Raw genomic sequence first — 21537 nt, 5'->3', positions numbered from 1 at the left:
AAATACTTTAAAAAAATATATAAACTATTAATTTATTTTTTTTGGAAAGAACTCTGATTTGCCACTGCTCTTTGAGTAATTACAATTTTCGAAAAGTTTCAAAAGATTGAAACCGCTTCTTATAACTATAGTATACAGGCTATAATAATAATATAGAGAATATTTAATTTATCTTTTCAATGAATCCAAGTTGCTTTTGCTAAATCCAAAAATTTGCAAAATTTTAAATACTGCTCTGTACTTATTTTTAAAATTTATTGGGACTTTGGAAGCTTTTCTTTATTTGAAGAGCATAACTTCTAAAGGGTCTAAGTGCCAAAAAGCTAAAGTTTGAGAAAATCGGTAAAAACACTTTAAAATCTTAATAGTAAAACCACTAAGGTATATATTTTCTTTATTTTAGTTTTGTTAGTATATACAGTATTAAAATATAAAATACTAACATGAAAATAAACTTAAAGCAAATGCATGAAATTAAAAAAAAAAAACACAAATCAAAATGAAACATCCTTGAAGGTATCTAAGTGCCAATATTATCTGTTTGCAAAAAGGGTCTAAGCTCGTTGCTTATGTCACTTTATTAGGTACTGGTAAAAGGCGTTTGGATATCCAAAGCTTGATGTGTCTTCTCTATAAGTTTGTCGTAAAAAGGCCGATGTTTGAAAGGAATATAGTCCATCATATCTTCTAAATTTTTTAGTTTTTCTTTTGATATTTTATTTTTGCAGTTTAGTTGCTCGAGATGCATACTTTTCAGATCTTCTACTTTTCTTCCTTTTTTTATAACATTACATATTGTCCACTCTTGCAAGTCACTAAATGATGTTTTAGTAAAAAATTTGCCAGGATTTTCATGTGAGACTGTCATCCAACAGACCGAAGAAATGTTAAGTTTCGAAGTATTTAACATAGTGTCACTGGCTTTATTAAAGTCCTTGAAATCCTCTTCAGATAGTAGACAGAAGGTATGTCAGAGGAACTACAGTAAATGGATTTTGATGACGTGCACTTTTTATCATATTTTTCATATCATTTGGCACATAGTTTTTCATTACTTTTTTTCTCTTTTCAATTTGAGCAAAATCGCGGTCGCATGGCAGAAAAGAGTGTCCGCTAAGTAAAAATTTTTGCTCGATTTCTTGAAAGACACCATTTGCCACAAGATAAAGAAAAAGAAATAGTAGCATACGGTTTCTGTTCTGTCCAGATAGTAAGTTTTGGTTTCAATCGAAGATCATTTCGGCGTAATACTTTGAGCAATGCTGATGCAACTTCATTACCGCCTCTTCCTGAAATTGACTCATTCCATAAGCACATATAGGCGTTTCCATTGTCTGACATGAGAACACAGACATTATAGCAGAAAAGCTGGCGGCTATAAAACATCTGGATATGTGTTAATGTAGGAATAAATAGGACTTGTTCCATATCTATGGATAAAATTAAGTGGTCACTACTTACTAAGTGACTGTTTAGAGTTTTCATCAGTTGCAGCTTTTATTTTATTTTGTTAACGGTCACAGGTGGAACATGTATCTGATTTTGGTCTGCCAAATCGTAAGTTGGGAAAATCCTTTTTAAACACCTCTGAGAAATATCTGTATATTGCCACTGTATCAGGAAATTTATTTTTAAAAGCTATAAATAACCGATTTATATTAAGTTCCGCGCTAAGAAATTCCTTACAAGATTTAGCCCTACTGTAGTGATTTTCTTCTTTTGGTAATGAATTAATCTAAATTTTAATTTGTTCTCTTAAGCTCGGAAAATATTTTCGTGCCTTATTGGTCTTTCCGCTACAATCCTTGTAAACAGTGTCCCCTTTTTTTTCTTTTCAACTAAGACTTGAACTCTTTTATGAGACAATGCAAATATATCCGACAAACTTGGACATGCTTACCAGTACCATCAGGAATGGTGTAGTAGACTGTACATTGCCTCCTGATTGATTTTCTCTAGGATTTTCATATTCGCCATGACGCCGTCTATTGACCGGTACAACTTGAATCAATCCAAATAAGTAAAAACTTTGTCTAATATGATCTTCCATTTTGTAGAATTCATCAAACAGGAGCATCTTTTGTGCAGCCGAGATCAGTTTACATTTTAAATTATTACATTTGCATTCCTAAAACAAACAAAAAAATATTTAGATACACCGGTTTATAAATAATCCATTAAGGTTACCTTACCATGTTGTCTGTTGGTGTTTTTCTTTTGGAAACTAAAACGTCTTTGTAGTTTGTATATTGCTTTCCAGATAGCCTCAATCTTTTTCTTTCATTTAGGATACTTTCCGTATTTCTTTTTCGCCTTTTTCTGCCAGCAGCATTTTCCACAGCATGTTTACTGTTTTCCATCGCAGCGCCACGTTATACTGAAGTTTAATGATTAAATAAACAGACCAACATTGGTGGCACATAGACCCTTTTAACTTAAACGCAATGCTGGGACTTAGACCTTGCGCCATCTTTCGTCGCGTTGCAAAAGCACATTCTTTCGATTTGGCACTTAGACCCTTTTTAAATGCATTGGGGCTCACAATTAAAACCTTTTTCTAATAAAATATAAAATTGGTCAAAATTGGCACTTGGACCCTTTAGAAGTTATGCTCTTCATTTGAAAAAAAATAACTTTAACATTTTTGGATATGCCCTTATTCATTGTTTGTTGTTCTTTTTGTTTATGTAAAGTTGATGAAGGCTCCTTAAAGTCGAAACGTCATATTTTAAATTTTATAAGACTAACTTGCTGGAGAAAAAATGCGGCACTGGGAAAGACTGATTTTTAAGTATCTGTTTAAATATTTCTAAAATTTTGATTTTTTTCCTATTATTTGTCGGAATTTTCCAAATTGTCTATTTTAGTTTTCCTTTTAAAAATCAGAGTTTTTCAATTTTATTTTTGAAAAAGGTGGTTTATATTGTTAAAAAAACGCTTTCTAAAAAATGGAAATAACCGTATTAGAAGTTGAAATCTAAAAAAACTTAATTCAAAAAATAACAATCTATGAGCAATCGTGCTAAGAGTTTAATTTGTAGAAAAGACTACAGATATTAACATTTCAATTTTTTTTAAATTATGCTTCCCACTGCTTTTCAAAAATATACAGTGTTTTTAAGCAAGATAATCTATGCCATATCTTAATATTTTGATAAATAAATAAATAAAAAAATTAAGATTCTTCAATTGTGATGAATATGAATATATCAATAATGATGATTTTTTGAAACAAAGTATAAACTTTTAATTAATTTGTTGACGTCACTGTTTTTTCAAGTTTTTAAAATTTTCCATGATATTTCTTTTGGAGAAATTACCTTTATCCTAAAAAAAAATTATAACCAATGGTCTCAATAGTTGAAATACCACGACAAAAAAAGTGGATATAAATTTTTAATTTTTTTGGAAAGACTATGTTTATAACTGTTTTTATGTCTTAGATAAAAGCTATATCTATGTTGAAAAATAATAATATATAGCCAATGAGGGTCAAAAAAGTTAGAATTATGAAGAAAATAAGATATAATAAACAATTGCAACAAGTAATTTCTCATTTTTTCTAGGCAATTAAAGGCAGTTTTCATTTTTATTCATGCATCTAAAGTAATTTTCTCTCAGCAATAAAAAATTACTACCATTCTGTTGTAAATTTAATTTTAACTACTTGGAAGTTACAGAACATTACTTTACATTCCTGAAAAAGAATAAGAAACGTTTTTAACTGCCTGGAAGAATTAAAGCATTATTGAGAAATTCTTGGATTACTTCCAGACAGTTAAAGTTAAACTTCTAACTACCTGGAAGTAATTTCTCATTTCTTCTAGGCAGTTGTAGGCAGTAGTCTAGATTTTTATTTATGCATCTAAAGTAATTTTCTCTCAGAAATAAGAAATTACTTTCAGGCAGTTGTAAATTTAATTTATTTTAACTGCTTGAAAGTGACAGAAAATCACTTTACATTCCTGAAAAAGAATAAGAAATGTTTTCAACTGCCTGGAAAAATTAAAGCATTATTGAGGAATTCTTGGATTACTTCCAGACAGTTAAAGTTAAACTTCTAACTACATGGAAGTAACTTCTCATTTCTTCTAGGCAGTTGTAGGCAGTAGTCTAGATTTTTATTTATGCATCTAAAGTAATTTTCTCTCAGAAATAAGAAATTACTTTCAGGCAGTTGTAAATTTAATTTTAACTGCTTGAAAGTGACAGAAAATTACTTTACATTCCTGAAAAAGAATAAGAAACGTTTTTAACTGCCTGGAAGAATTAAAGCATTATTGAGAAATTCTTGGATTACTTCCAGACAGTTAAAGTTAAACTTCTAACTACCTGGAAGTAATTTCTCTTTTCTTCTAGGCAGTTGTAGGCAGTAGTCTAGATTTTTATTTATGCATCTAAAGTAATTTTCTCTCAGAAATAAGAAATTACTTTCAGGCAGTTGTAAATTTAATTTTAACTGCTTGAAAGTGAGAGAAAATTACTTTATATTCATGAAAATAAGAAACGTTTTAAACTGCTGAAAGAATTGAAACATTACTGAGAAATGCTTGGATTACTTCCAGGCAGTTAAAGTTGAATTTTTAACTGCCGGGAATTTTTATCTCATTTACCTCAGGAAGTTAAAGGGGTTTATAATTATATTTTTTAAGAATTTATATATTTCATTGTCTAATCTATACAGGGTGTTACTTAAAGGTATGTCATAATTTAAAAGGGATATTCCTGGACCGGTTTTAAGTCGAAAAGTTTATATAAACATGGGTCCTAAAATGCTTAGTTTTTAAAATACAGGGTGTTAAAGTTTTATTTTTTTTTCTTCGTTTTTAATAAATTTTTCAAATGCGGTTTGAAATATTGAACTGAATTTTGGCACAGGATATTATGGCATAAAAATACATTTTTTAGATGTTCACCTACTTTTTTTTAGCAACCAGTGGCGTAGCTATGATGAATTTTCAATACAATTTTACAAAAAAAATACTACGCCATTGACTTACGAAAAAAATTATGATTTTATCTTAATTATCAATCAATTATAAACAAAAAATTCCTACATGACTTTTACTGTAAATCTTACCATTTGGGTGTAATCGTTAATTAAAAAAACGTCTTTTATGCATAAAATGCATCTTTAAAAATTATGGAAATAAATCAAGTTATTGTTATTGTTTTTTTGTTATTGTAAACATTATGACACTGACATTAATGATTATTTTTGATTGTGTTAAGTTGATTTTATTTTCAGTTTTTATTAGGTACATTTTTCAAATATTTATTTTCAAGCTATTTTTTACAAACTGGTGAACAAAAAGCAAAAACAATTAAATACAATACATACATACATAATTTACAACAAATGTTGGAAATAACCACCTCTTGCCTCTATGCAGGCTTCTGCTCTTCTTCTCATAGAATCACGAACTCTTTCGAAAATTCCAGGCGTGTTTCGTATAGTTTCACATCCGTCAATAATTCTATTTCTTAGTTCTTCTAATGTCACAATTGGTGTCTGATAAACCAATATTCTTAGGTGTCCCCACAAAAAAAAATTTAGGCTATTTAAGTCAGGTGATCTAGGTGGCCAAAACTGTGGTCCTCCACGGCCTATCCATTTATTTCGATAGACTCTATTTAAATGCTCACGAGCCAATATGCTAAAGTGGGCTGGAGCACCATCATGCATAAACCAAAGTTGTTGCCGTAACTGAAGAGGAACATCTTCGAGAAGCAAAGGCAAATCATTTTGGAGAAGATTAAATAATTCTGTCCGTTAAGGCGTCCTGGTACAAAGATGGTCCAATTAAATAATCGGATACGATACCGATCCAATCGTTTATTGAAAATTGTTTCTGAAAATGTGTCTCTGTATGAGGGTTTTCTTGAGCCCAGTAATGATTGTTATGGAAATTGATTATTGCATTTCTGGAGAAATTAGCTTCGTCCGTAAACAAGATGTTGCACCAAATTGAGGATTTTGTGTTACTTTTTGAAGATGCCATCTACAAAATTGCGTACGCGGTTCATAATCTCTAAGAAGCAATGCCTGAACCCTTTGTATGTAAAAAGGATATAACAAAAAATCCCTTAAAATTTCCCATACCGTCTTGTAGCAGATGTTCAATACCATACCAATTTTTCGTGTACTTGTGGTCGGATCCTCTTCGACTGCATGTAGGACAGCCTCTTCAACTGCCGGTGTCCTAACTGTACGGGGCCTTCCCTCGGCAGAATTAGCCTTAAAACTCCCAGATTCAGCCAGACGACGATGAATGTTTATAAATATTCTTCTATCTGGGACAGCACGATTAGGATACTTTTCTTGAAACAAACGCCGCGCCTCCATAGCATCACCATTGGCAAGTCCATAAAGGAAATGCATTTGCGTCATTTCCAAATTAGAATATTCTACCATTTTTTAACTAGTACAATTCACGTTTTAAGATCCAAAGGGTACTAAAAATAAACTGTCAAGAATAATCACTAACGCAAGTGTCATAATGTTTAAAACAACAAAAAACAATTTCTGGCAACGAGCAAAGCTAACTTGATTTATTTCCATAATTTTTAAAGATGCATTTTATGCATAAAAGACGTTTTTTTAATTAACGATTACACCCAAACGGTAGGATCTACGGCAAAAGTCATGGAGGAATTTTTTGTTAATAATTGATTGATAATTAAGATTCATCAGAAAAATTTCAGAGAAATTCATCATAGCTACGCCACTGGTTGCTAAAAAAAAGTAGGTGAACATCTAAAAAATGTGTTTTTATGCCATAATATCCTGTGCCAAAATTCAGTTCAATATTTTAAACCGTATTTGAAAAATTTATTAAAAACGAAAAAAAAAAATAAAACTTGAACACCCTGTATCTTAAAAACTAAGCATTTTAGGACCCATGTTTATATGAACTTCGACTTAAAATCGGTCCAGGAATGTCCCTTTTGAATTATGACGTACCTCTAAGTAACACCCTGTATATTTCAATTCCAGGCGGTTTTTAATTTCCAACTACCTAGCAGTAATTTCTCATTTCTTCCAGGCAGTTGAAGGCATTTCCCATTTTTATTTACGTATTTAAAGTAAATGTCTTTTAGTTCCAGGTAATTAAAGTTGCATTTCTAACTGCTCCGAGGTGATTTCTCTTTGATATTTTTCAAGTTTTTTAAGAAAAATATTCCTCTTTGTTGAAAAAATAATAATTTATTATCAATAATGGTCCAAAAAGTTGAAATATAAAGAAAATAAACCAGTGGTATACCAATGTCCTGAAGTTAAATTTCTTTGAGAGATTCTGGTCACTGTTTTTTTTTAATCAAGTTGAAAAATTTTAATAAAAAATCACAAATTTTGTTTGTTTTTCGAATATTTCCGAACTTTTCCATTAATAAATTTTTTTGGTTTTAAAAGTAGGAATTTTTAAACAGTTCAAGAATAGAGCCCTCTCAAAATAAAGTTATAGAAAATTTTAAAAGAATTCATAAATTTTGTAGTTTTTCAAAAACCTTGCAAAAAAACGTTTTTCATGAATAATTTGAAAGTATTTTATTTAAAAAAAAAATGTGTTTGAAACATAATTTTTTATCAGTCGTGTGATTTGACCTCCTGTATGAATATTTTGGGTTTTTTTAAGGCCGGTGCAATTGTTGCAAAATTCAAAAAAATATTTAGGTATATACAGGATGTTTGGCAAATTCCTTAACACATGAAGATGATGGATAGTAGGAAGTTAATATTTTTTAAATCGATTATATTTAACTATTTAAAATTTTCAAATAAATAAAATCTTTTACTTTTAATTATTGTTTATAATCCCTTTGATATATTTATATGCTTATGTAGACATTAGTAACCTTTAGACTTGCATGGAAAAAAACTTGCAGTATTTGATGCTTAATAGTAGTGATTAGTTAGTATATATATCAGTAGATTAGCAGTGCTTTTAGTAATGTATAAATATTATTTACAATTTTTAATCCTTATTTAAGTAAACTTTGTTATATATTTTATCTATCTTTTATGATTTATTTGCATGTTAGTCACTTTTTATCATAATAAACAATATTATTGTTAAATTCTTGTTTGATTTTTTACAGAAATTAAAGGGAGGAAGAAACAGTCAGGTAAGAGGTTTTATGTTTTTTTTTTTAATAGTGCAGTAAAAACGCGGTCGAAAGACGCCTATTAATTTATCGATTTTTTTTTGAAGGTATAACCAGATCAAATCTATACTATCTTATTAGGCATATTTATTGGCATCTGAAATCGAGGTTTTACGACATCGCTAGGGTGACCCAATTTTTTTCATATTCAAAAAACCTCAAAAATCGCGGCAATTTTGAAACTCAACTTTTTGGCAAATAACTCGCTCTATCTCAAAAACCGCTTTACCTACTAAAATGATTTTTTTTTTAATTTTGAAACGCATCTCTTTGCGCACATATTGCAATAGGAAAAACTGAAGTAGCGTTTTTTTTTGTTTATCAAAAAATTTAAAAAATGTGCTGATCACCGTTTATTGAGAGACTTTTTTCAGCAATTGGAAAACTTTTTTATTTGAAGGAATTTTACCATACAGTCTGCGAAGAAAATATAGCAGACACATTGAAAAAGTTAAAAAAAAAACTGCAACCATTTATCTCTAATAGATCTTGAGTCATCGATTTTTCAATTCGGGGTTCCAATCGCAGGAACACTTTCGAGGTTGTTCCGCGGCAACTTTCTACTAACCGCGCGCACTGCAAGTACGCTTTACTAGGTATTTATTATATTGAAAGAGATGGATGTGAAATGTATTTTGTGTGGCAAATCTGTAGACCAAGGCGATAGTTTGGTAGTTCAGAATCCTACCAAATCCGGCCTGGAGACAATACTTCAGGCAGCAGAAAAAAGAAAGGACACTTGCGGGAAAAAATTATTGGAAATGAAAAAGAAGATTTTGGATGGTAGGATTAAACTTAAATTTCATGTTGCCTGTAGAAAAACCTATACAAGTACCCCAAATATTGGACTCCTATATTAAGCACGAAAGAACCTGTACCGGAAAATCTTCGAAGTGCTCTATCAATTTGCTGTTCCGACAGAGGCTGCACCACCCGATGTGTTTGTGTAACACATGGCTTGAAATGTTACTTCCAATGCAAATGCAAATCGTGCAGCAATAAAATAAATTTTGAAAATGAAATATCTGATTCGGAATCGGAAATGTAGTAAATTTTGGAAAGTAAAAAACTAATGTAACGAGTGCCTTTTATTTATGGAGAAAAGTTTTACATGCAGCAAGTGCATGAGAGCAAACCGTTCATAAGAACTACCATCATTTCGATTTATCTTCAAAACGCCACTCCGACTATTTTTTTTTCATTTTCTTAGAATTTGTTTCCCGTGTCAACCCTATTTTCTGCCTTTTATTTAATCCAAATCCTAATTAAAATCGTATTACATCGAAATCACTAACCGGCACGTCAGATAGAAACGTACTACAGTAAACTGAACAGACTGTTACAGTAGTAAAAAGTGCAGATAAATTAAGTACAGTACAATAAACTACAGTTAGTAAAAAAGAAGAAATTGTCTGTGACTACAACCCGCGATGAGTGAAATAAATCCCTTTTCAGTTGGCGCGCGATCACTTGCGATTTGAGCTTCGAATTCAAAAATCGATAACTCAAAATCTATTAGAGATAAATGGTTGCAGTTTCTTTTAAAGATTTTTTTAATGTGTTTGCTACATTTTCTTCGCAGACTATATGGCAAAGTTCCTTTAAATAAAAAAGTTTTTCGATTGCTGAAAAAAGTATCTCCATAAACGGTGACCAGCACATTTTTTTAATTTTTTGATTAACAAAAAAAACACTACCTTATTTTTTTCTTTTGTAATATGTGCGCAAAGAAATGCGTTTCAAAATTTAAAAAAAAATCATTTTAGTAGCTAGAGCGGTTTTTGAGATAGAGCGAGTTATGTGTCAAAAAGTTGAGTTTCTAAATTATCGCGATTCTTGAAGTTTTTTCAATATATAAAAAAATCGGGACACTAGCGATGTCGTAGAACTCGGTTTCAGATGTCCAGTAATATTCCTAATAATTTAGTATAGGACTTATCTGGTTATACCTCGAAAAAAAAACGCGAGAATTCGAGCCGGTTTTTACTCCGCTATAAATATTATTTGGATTATACAGGATCATCATTGTATTCTGGTAAAAATCTAAAAAAAAAACATTTTCCCCTTGAACTTAATTTGTAATTTACAGGGTGAGTCATTAATATTTTACGAAAATTTAAGGGCTTATTCCTTGGTTCAAAATATTGAAAAAACTTCCTATAAACCTATGTCCGAAAATGCTTCTCTGCAGAGATATAGGGTATTGAAATTTTAATTTCGTCTTCAATTTTTCGAGAATAACTATATTAATTAGGTATAGGAAGTTTTCTAAGGTGCTTAATTTAAATCTTGTGATAGTTTTGATGTCACTAATAGAGGGCGCCATGTATTACATTTTGTTTTTAAATACAAAACAACCATTTTATTTATTAAATTTATTTCTTATAAAATCAAAGGTTTTTACAAAATAGAAAATGGATTAACATGACGTAAAACACAAACGAGGAGTAGAGGCGGTCCACAAATTTGGCCTCCGCGATCTCCCGATTTAAACTCATTAGACTTTTCCTCTGAGGTTACCTAAAATAATTAGTTTATACTACTCCAATTGAAAAAGTTAAGAAATAGGATTCAACAATTTAACAACAACTCGAAACACAGCAGGAATAGGGGGGTAGGTGCTTGCATTAAAGTTGGAGAACAACACTTTCAATACTTTGTATAACGTCTACTCCTAGTTTATGTTTTAGGTCATGCTAATCACTTTTTGCTTTTGTAAAAACCTTTGATTTTATAAGAATTAAATTAAAGAAATAAAATGTATGTTTTAATTTTTGTATTTAAAATGTAATACGTGGCGCCCTTTATTAGTGACATTAAAACTTTCAAAAAATTTAAATTTAGAACCTTGGAAAACCTCACTATACCTAATTTCATATGGTTATTCTCGTTTACTTTCAAATTACAGTAGAGTCTCGATAACGTGAACTAATAAGGGATACTTTCAAGGAGTTCATAGTATTGGATAAACATAATAAACTTTTTTTAATGGAACTTTGAACAGGATGTTTTAAGAAAATGAAATATTAAATAAACAGTTAGTAGGTATTTAAATTTATATATTCACAGTTAATCAGTTATCCAATTTTGTTTGACGAAAACGTTGTTTGTTTAAAAAAAAATAGTTGCCAATTTACATAATTTATATATAGCCTAAATATCCTCGAAGTTAGCACTGTTTTGTTTTGCCCATTCCAGACCCCTATTTGATACACAAACTGCCTGTGCATGGGTTGTCCCTAACCTGAGTAACCCCTGGATCTTGATTTTCTTCGCTTTCTGAATCATCAGAAATTATATTTAAGTTTTCGAAGTCATCTTTATTCCATTCTGCACGTTTGAATCCTTGTCCAGGCTTAATTGATTCTAACAAATTAAGGTTAGCTTCGACCACGCGATTCAGATCTGACAATTCTTGACGAAGTATTGCCAGGGGTATGTTATCTTCACCATCGTCATCACTCTGGAATTCCAAAGTATTATTCATTAACACTTCTTCATTATTACTGGTTCTAGTTTATTCCGTGCGCATGACAGGTTCAAAATAGCATCCCTAATATTGTATTATTTGATAATGGAATTAAAATCTTTTGACTTGTTAGCTACAACCATTGCTAAAAACATGGATAATGCAGTTTGGTCAAACTAATAACGTTTTGGTCCATAAGTTGAGTTAAAGGTGTCACGTTAGGTGGCATGTACATGGCTTCAATTAAACTATCATCTAATAAAAATACTTGTATTCAATAGAAGTGCACCTAAAATTAATTTATTTTTTTATTAAATTTTAGTTTTTAAAATTATGGATGTGTATGATCAGGAAGTAACTTCAGGAACAAAAATTTCATTAAAACATTCCCTAAAAATTCCGGCTGTTATACATGCAGATTGTTTTTGTAGTGTACTGGAATGTGAAGGTTCTTGAAATTTCGTGTTTTTTTTAGCTTTTCCTATTACTAAAGGAGTTAACTTATGTAGTTCAGTTGCATTTGTATGTGCTAAAAATGTGTATTCTTTCTTTAGCTATCTTTTTTCCAGGGGCAGCTTTTTCTTAACTGGGGACGTATGTTTTTTTCGTTTTAGAATGCGCTGAAACCATTTTTGCTGTTCACGTTTTGGGACGCTTACGTTATCGAGACTCTACTGTATTTAGAAAAATTGGTCATAAAATTAAAATTTCAACGGCCTATATCTCCGCATGGAAGCATTTTCGCACATAGATTTATAGAAAGTTTTTCTCACTATTTTGACCTAAGGAATACGCCTTTACATTTTCGTGCAACATTAATGACTCATCCTGTATCTTCTCTTATATTATGAATCTCCACATATTTTTTCTAACCAATTTAGATAAAGATTTGGGATTTCTACGGATTGGCTCCTTAAATGTCCGCGTAAAGAAAACCACAGAAGCTTTCAGTAACTTCTTGGGAGTTGGCAATAGTGGATCCATCAACCCGAGCGAATCGATGGGAGATAAAGTTCATAAAGGATGGGGGTCAGCTGATAATGTAAACAAGGTGAGTTAAGAATTATATTGAAGGTGTTAAAAAAGTTAAACGAATATTCATTTAATATGTACGTAATCCAGTTCATAAATATTGAAATGTAAAACCTTCGAAAATTACAGGAATATTTAATATCATATATTTGTCATTTAAGTCATAATATTATTATGACGTAAAATTTTTTGCTAATACTCGTAGGCTGGGCAAACCCATTCAAAATGATCATAGTACCCTAAAGGTTATATTCCATAGTCAACATCAGGCTTTAAGGTTATATTCCAGAACTAATCTGTTCTTCGTTCTAGAACCAAACTAAGGCGTACAAGCACTTACTTTGGTTCTGTATATCTGACTAAAATGTATTTTAATGCTAAGGTGAAAGTTAAATACAGGCAGAGGTTTTTAAATGGAGAGAAGAACATTTAAATAAAATACTATCAGAGGATTTTTACGAGCATTTAAAAACACTAAGACACACTAAGTAACGTATTCAAAAAGTTTAAAATTTATGTTTACGTCTAATTTATGAAATTTGTAGGCATTAACATATTACACTTTTTTTACGCAGAGTAAAGTGGCTAAATATGTACAATTGTAGAAAGCTGCACACAAATGTTTTTTGTTTTAAAATTCTTAAAACCACAACACCTGATTATTTATTTAAGAAGCTTGAATTTAGGGTAGATGTGCGCGGTCGTCCTCTGCGTTAATCATAGAGTTTCTATTAGCCAGAGCTATAAATTTATTACCGCAAACGTTACTTGGTTCTTTCTTAGTTACTTTTAAAAGAAACTTTTAATCCGTGAACAAATGGGCGACTAGCTAAAGTTGGTAGGTGATCTTGACTTCTTTGCTTATAGCGATATATATGATTTCAAATGATCTTGGCCGTTGATATAGTCCTTATATTTATGTCAAAACTTTCATGTCAATCTTTAAATATCACATGTACTGTTGCCCAATTTTGAGGGTTTGTAATTAATTATAAATTTTAATACCGACACTTATATATTTTCCTATTGGAATGATTTGTTGTATTCTGGAATTCTAGGCACTTAAAATTTAGAGTATTATAAAATTTAAGTTAAGTTAGGTTAGAAAGCAAGACAAGCTAAATATTAGTTTAATACTTAGTCTCCGCTTAAGCAGTACCCTTAACTCTTTTGTTATATAGGGCGTCTGAAAAGCCTTTTAGGATAACTAAATTTTGTTCTTTAATTTTAGATACATTATCTTAAGCAAATTTGTGAAAATACTATTTTGTCCTAGTAAACACATTTATTATTATTATTATTATTATTAATACAATCGGGATAACCTATTTGATTATTGCTTGAAAAATTGTATGTTACTGAATCCCTCTAAATGTATAACTATAAGTTTTTCCCGCACTAGATGTTATATGGAATTCAATTACAGATTAACAAATAGGGTCTGTTGAGATCTGCAGAGTCTGTTGTCAGAGATTTTGGTGTTGCACAGGATAAAAACCTCCTATTATCCAAATCTTCACTTGGATAATAGGAGCTTTTAGATGCTTGGATGTAGCAGAAGAAGCCCCCAATAATTTATCGATATAAATTCCTAAAAAATCCTTTACTGTGCGTCCTAGAGTACGGATCTTGTATCTGGTTCCCGTACCACGGCATTCGTATTCAAATTGGTTGAACACAACTTCTTAAAACATATAGGCATTTTAGATAATTATAAAGATTCTCAACTAAGAACAAAAGAATTTCTTGCCACTAAAGCTTACTATAGTTTAAGGGATTTTTTTAATGATTAGTATTTAAGTATTCTTTATAATTTAAATTTTAATCAAGTTTTGTTGTTACTTATTGTAATGTCTGTGAGTTGTGTTATGCTTTGGCTTTGTCTACAACTACTACGTTTATACAGGGTGGCTCATCGAAAACGTACTGCAAGGCATTACAGAGTGGGAAAAAACTTTTCGGCAAAATCCAAAAATACGTCAAGTGCGTTTGTCAGGAGGACAACTTTTGACATAAAAATTATTTTAAAAAACTCAACTCCCTAAGCGGGGGTGTCATTCCCTAAGTTTTTTCAAATGGGACGGGGGGTCAAGTTGTACCTCTTTAAAAGGGCTTTGTTATTCCCTATACAACGCTGTCTAGTTTTTAAAAATCGAGTCACTCGTTCAAGAAATATGGGTTCTTGAAAGTTAAACAATAATGTGTGACAAAAAATACAGAAAGCGATTTAATGCTTACCATGTTATTCAAGTAAATGCTCGAAGTGCTGTCCGCCAACGTTCATACAGTGATGCAAGTTATCTTCAAACCGTTGCCGAACGTTTAGAAGCATTTGCGGTGTCACTTAGCGACATACGTTAATAATTCTTCTTCTCAGCTCTTCTAATGTAGCAGGTGGAGTTTTGTAAACTACGGATTTTATGTGTCCCCACAAGAAAAAATCTAAAGGACTAAAAAATCTAAGGAAATATGTCATTTAAATAGTTGCGTACATTTAGTGAGAAATGTGGAGGAGCTCCGTCTTGTTGGAAAATCAATTTATGTTCATTGTAAGCGCGATCATCTTGTATGATATTTGTTAGAGCTGAGTCGATGGCGTTTTGTAACAAAACTAAGTACATATCGCCTGTTAAATTTCCAGGGAGGAAAAAAAAGCCCACAATGGAATTTCCAAAAATACTAGCCCATACATTTAACTTCTGGGAGTGTTATGTATGTGTGTAATAACGGCAATTGTGGCGATTACCTAAACCATTTAGGAAGAAAGAACACTCGTTCGAAAAACACACATTAAATATGAAATTATCATTATTTAACGCTCACTCACTGCAAGCAGCGATTAAAGTCGTCTTCATTCAATTCTTGCACTAAGCGAATTTTATAGGGATGGAACTTGTATTAAATTTCTTCAATACACTTTGGACACTAATTCGAGACACACCCGTTGCAATGACCAATTGTCTTACTACTTAGCGTACTATTTATTGCAACTTCCCCCGATATTGCAATCTCCATAGCTTCATGAAACCCTGCATTTTCAATATTCCTCTTTTTGTTATGAACTCGACCTATTTAATGTGCCTAAAGAATTTGCCGCAAAAACGAGAAGTTCATTTAAAAGACAAAAAATTGTTTCTCGCATTCTTATCGTTTGTTTACTTGAAATTATTAAATTAGTGTTTCGACTCAAAGAGGTGTTCTATGTTCACTCTGGCTTCAGTCTCACTCTCTCAATAAATTTTAACAATATTGTCACATATTATTGTTCAACTTTCAAGGGCCCATTATTTGTCGAGTGACTCGATTTTTAAAAACTAAGTAGCGTTGTATAGGAAATAGCAAGACCTTTTGAAGGAGGTATCACTTAACTCCCCGTCCCATTTGAAAAAAATTAGGGGATGTCACCCTTGCTTAGAGGGTTGAGTTTTTTGAAATGGTTTTTATGTCAAAAGTTGACCCTCTGACAAACATACCTGACGTATGTTTGGATTTTGCTGAAAAGTGTTTTCCCACCCTGTAATACCTTGCAATACGTTTTCGATGGGCCACCCTATATTGTAGATATATAAATAAATGTTTTATTGTCAATATCTATGTTTATATTGACAATAAAACATTTTTTAAGTTTGAATTTGAATCCTTGAATCGCTGAATATGGCTCCGACAACAGCACGTTCAAAAAAGAGATCTCTTAACTTTTTTATAGAGTTCTGCATAGTTGGGTGTCACTTCCTGAATTACAGGACGCAATATTACTTTTCACTGCAACAATTATGGCTTGAATAAACTCACCTCTAGAACCACCAGACTGGGTATCAGCATTCTGAAATTGACTTTTTTGGTTCCTTACATGCTTTCCTGAAGTAGGTATATAATAGCTTCCATTGCTATTATAATAGTTTAAGTAATTAATATTGCACTGTTATAATATATTTATTTGTAAAATATTTGATTGTTAGATTTATGTATTTTGTAATTGGCGTTGGACAATGAAAAATACAAATTAAATATTCAGGAAATCTTCTTTCGTTCTAGCAGTATTGGTGGCTCGTGAGTCTTTATTGAGAAATAAATCTGAATTCACCAATAGATCAGGACCAAAGTAAATGTTATGATGAAATGCCGAAAGCGCCAGACAATAATTATGATGTTATTTATTTATTTACGGGATGTCCCCATTTGAACAAAATTACAAAATAAATTATATCCTAACCTCAAATTTATATAATTATTCTGCCATCAACAAATATATTAATAAGATATATATTATAATAAACTTAATCTGAGTATTAAATATCCAAATTTTCTATACATCAACGATATACCTATCTAAATGTATAATAATATGTAGCAGCCCAATATATACAAATAAGATAAAAACTTCCAGAAAAATTTAAGCATAAGCTAACCTTGGCCAAAAAAATGAATACAACAATATACAGGATGTTCATTTGAAAACTTCCCACCACGGATTTATCGAAAACCTTTTTTTAAAAAAAAACGCCGAAATACGTCAAAAGGTTTGTCAAGGGGGAAAACTTTCTAACTAAAATTACTTCACCCCCTGGCCCCCAGGGTCATTCCCTTAAAAATTTTAAATGGCAAGGGGTATCGAGTAATAGCTTGTCTAAAAGGTCTTTCGAAGCCTTTTATTTTGACGTTTGATTTATTTAAATCGGCCGATTCGTTTTCGAGAAAATTAGAAAAATCTTTGTTTATCTTAATTTGTTCAGATAGAACACAAAAACATGAAAATATCAGTTTTTATTTCAATAAGTATTCAAAATGTTGTCCGTTTTTGACCAAACAATGATATAGGCGATGTGCAAATTCCTGACGGACATTTTCAAAAATATGTTGTGGGATATCATGGCAGCTGTCGATGATGCGTTGACGAAGTTCATCCAAACTTTCAGGTTGGGGAGTAAACACAATAGATTTCAAATGACCCCATAGAAAAAAGTGTAACGGCGTTATACCAGGAGATCTAGCAGGCCATTCTATAGGACCCCTTCGCCCTATCCATTTATCTGGCAACTCGTCGTCTAGCCATTGCCGAACGGGAAGAACATCGTGAGGAAAAGCGCCGTCTTGCTGGAAATATATTTCAGCCTCATCAAGTATAGGGTTTCCATCATCATCGATTTGGTTTTCAATGGATTCAGTGATAAGCGGATTGATGGTATTTTCCAACATATCCAAATAAATGTCTCCATTTAAATGTCTGTTAATAAATAATGGCCCAATCACTTTATTTCCTAAAATGCCTGCCCATACATTTATTTTTTGAGGGTACTGGGTATGCCCTTCTACAAATTCATGAGGACTTTCATTGCTCCAATATCTACAGTTATGCTTATTAAAAAATCCATTTAGATAAAATGTGCATTTATCGCTAAAGCAGATAATCTTTACATGAATAGTATTATCATTCATCGCTTCAGTCATTTTTTCACAAAACTCAACTAGCCTATCGAAATAGTCTTCGGTTAACTCTTGCAATATTTTCATTTTGAATGGATGAAGTTTATGAAGTTTGGTAACTGTGTGAACAGAGCCTAATGAAATACTAGTGGCAGCAACAATTTTGCGTAATGAAGTATTAGGATTTATTCCAAAATGACCCAAAACTTCAACTTGAGCGGCTTCATCCAAAATTATATTTGCAACAGATCCAGTTTCAGTAAACTTAGTAACAAGGTCCAAAACATACCTATCCGAAGTTATCTTCTCCAGATGTCTGGCGTTAAACGTGACGGCAGTTTGCCGAGCACATTGATTTTGGGCACCATAAATTAGAATAATTTCCACTCCTTCGGCTAGTGTGTAAACCATTTTGGAAGTAAAATCTTTAATTCAACAAATAAATTTTTACTATTCCAAGACTGTCACAAATGTAACTGACGGCAAAATAAATTCTTTATTTTCCTTTGCAACTATAAATAACTAAGCAGGTATAACAATAAATACAGTTCGCCCAGGATATCTGTGTTGATAAAAAGTGTCTGTGTGAAGTAATTTTAAGTTAGAAAGTTGTCCCCCTTGACAAACCTTTGACGTATTTCGGCGTTTTTTTTTATACAGTGGTTTTCGATAAGTTTTTAAATGAACACCCTGTATAGTTTTCCCCAATTGAGTAAAAAAATATAAAACAACTAAAAACATACCCTTAAGAAAAATAAGAAAAGTAAAAGCAATCAAATTTATTTGATACTTAACACATAGTACTCAACGAGTAAACTCACTCAGGCACCTTTTAAATTTTGAAGGCTTTAAATCTACTAAGTCAAAAACCTAATTTAATCTATTTCCTAACATGTGGAGTCGATTAGTTGGAGAAAATTTACCATAACTTGTATGGTGACATTCAACCAGAAAAAGGGACTTCTCTCTAAGGACTCTGGTATTGCACCTAAAGTTTATCCGCGATAACAATTCAGGGCAATCAATAGCGTTATTAATCAACTTGTGAAGAAATATCATATCATTTCTAGTTTGATAGTCCTCAATAGAAGTCATATTTAGCTTTGACTTAAGTTCTAATAAAGACGCATCTTAACAAGTCCTGAGAAATTTATTTTGGACCTTATCAAGACTGTAAATATGGTTAGCATAAAGGATGTTTCACACAAAGGCGACACTCACGCTCCACTCATACGGTGCTCCAGCTACGCTCAAAATTGATATAATGAAATCAAATACGCATGTTCACATTACCACTGACACCAAGCTCACGCGCATTCATTAGTTCATTAGAGTTACGGGATCTTTTGCCGAGGATATTTTGAGCGGTGGATTTTATCATGTCAAGACTTGAGCGCTAGTGTTTTTACCAAAAATGGACAACGTGGACGAGAAATTAATAGAAATTGTTCGTAATAAACCGGAGCTGTATGATCAATCTAACAAATTATACAATGATAATGTCCACAAAAAAAATATATGGTCAGAAATAGGGAAGGCATTAAACAGAACAGCTAAATACTAAAGATTTATTATTAATCTAGAAATAAATGTATAAACAATTTTACGATATTAAGTTAGATGTTACGTTTGACATTTAAATCATATCATTTTGCCAAGGGACCGCGCCTTCCTCTGAGATAAAAAATCTTGTAAATATTTCTCTTGTTTGAAAAGCTATGGCTGCTGAGTTTCCTCCCTATCTAGATAAATGTCTTAAGTTGTTTTCTGTGTGAAAACAACAACAACGTGAAAGTGTTTGAAATGATCGAAACCGTTCCATGACGAATGAAGTTGTGTAAGATACACGTTGTTAAAATCACTTTTTCGGCATATTTAGGCGCTATTTTCAATCTTCCGCCATAAAATCTGAATTTTTGGGTGAGAATTCCAAATGCATTTTTAAGTACCCTGCGGGTACGAGATAATCGGTAGTTAAAAATACGTTTTTCAATTTGATTTTCAATATGAGTTCCAGGAAAAGGTCTCATTAAAAACTTTTTTAATCTCATTAAAAACTTTTTTAAGGGAAAAGCCGGATCTCCAACGATAACGTATGGGGCAAGTTGCTGAGTCCCTAGTAGGTTTGCATCATCCGGAATATCAAGTGTATTTCTTTCTAAGCACCTTCCGAGATTTGAATTTGCGAAGATCCCTCCATCACTACTTCGTCCATAAGATCCGACATCGACAACGATAAATCTATAATTCGCATCTACAAGTGCCAATAAAACTATTGAAAACGACTTCTTATAATTGAAGTAAAGGGAAACCGAATTGTGGGGAGCTTTGATAACAACATGTTTGCCATCCAAAGCTCCTATACAATTGGGAAACTGCCATTGTTGCCAAAATTCTTGGGCAATTTTTCCCATTCTTGTTTGGTTGGTATTGACATAACCTCCTTCACCATAATTTTTATAATAACATCGCAAATTTCATGGACTGTTTGTTGTACTGTAGAAGTTCCCAGGCGATAACTGAACGCTATTGTCCTGAATGAATCACCACTGGCAAAAAACCTGGAAATAAAAACATATTTTGTTTTTCTAAGTAGCCTGTGTAATATTTAAAGAGCTTAAAACATTAGAAATTAAAAAGTTTTACAGCCGTATTCGGCATCTTAATCTCTGTTAAACCTCTTTTAGCTAAAAAGCGCTTTTAAAATCAATTTGTCTTTATTTGACATATTCAGCAACCGTTTTTACACCTCTTTTAATTAAAAGCGCTTCTAAAAATTTGTTTTTTCAATTTTTGTTTACATGTCAAACAAAGATTGTCTAAAACAATGAAAGGTTTTAAAAGCGCGAATATGGCTGTTTGGGTTTAACCTATATCCTGAAGCATGCTTTTTTTAGCCGATGAATGCAAGCAGAGGCCAAATATTTGATGCCAATGCCACAATCTCGGCACTCTTTACCTCAGCATGGCTCTCATAGTATTCAGGTACAAAATACAACAACTGGAACAGACTTGGTGTATTTGGAAAATACAAGCAATCGTTATGTCTCAACCCCAATCACACACCCGACCCTGGTTCATCAAATTCTGGTTGCTCCGCTTACTTTTCACAGGTTTCTTCTGAACAATATTAATTTTTTCTTATATATTTCATTATAATATAGAACTTTTGTTAAAATATTAAAAATAAAGGACATTTTCAACTGAAAATACGGTCATGCTTATTTTTCATTTAAATGATGGAAGGTTTAAATTGGAAATGGCCAAGTATTGAATTTATAAAATGTTTCTGCTTTAAATATTAAAACCTATTTTTTTATTAAAAAAATTGAAAAATATAACTACTTACCTTAAACAAACTGCTAGTTTCCGCCCGAAATTTAGTATCCTGTTTCTTCAGCTTACCACCAATTATTCAAAGCAACATTTCGAATCGCTCTTTTGAC

At 31.7% G+C, this 21537-nt stretch overlaps 1 protein-coding gene across 1 annotated transcript in view; it reads left to right on the top strand.

Annotated features, from left to right (window-relative positions):
* The window catches only part of LOC126739818 (uncharacterized), a 67333-nt gene that overhangs the window by 41726 nt on the left and 4070 nt on the right, over positions 1-21537 (top strand). Inside the window, exons 5-6 of the mRNA XM_050445637.1 lie at positions 8101-8127; positions 12517-12686. Of these exons, the coding sequence (XP_050301594.1) occupies positions 8101-8127; positions 12517-12686 (197 nt within the window). The remainder of the gene's footprint in view (positions 1-8100; positions 8128-12516; positions 12687-21537) is intronic.

The sequence above is a fragment of the Anthonomus grandis genome, chromosome 8 (genome assembly GCF_022605725.1).
Source record: "Anthonomus grandis grandis chromosome 8, icAntGran1.3, whole genome shotgun sequence".
NCBI classification, from domain to species: Eukaryota; Metazoa; Arthropoda; class Insecta; order Coleoptera; family Curculionidae; genus Anthonomus; species Anthonomus grandis.
The sequence above is the reverse complement of the archived record's forward strand: the minus strand, read 5'-3'. Positions and strand labels throughout refer to the sequence as shown.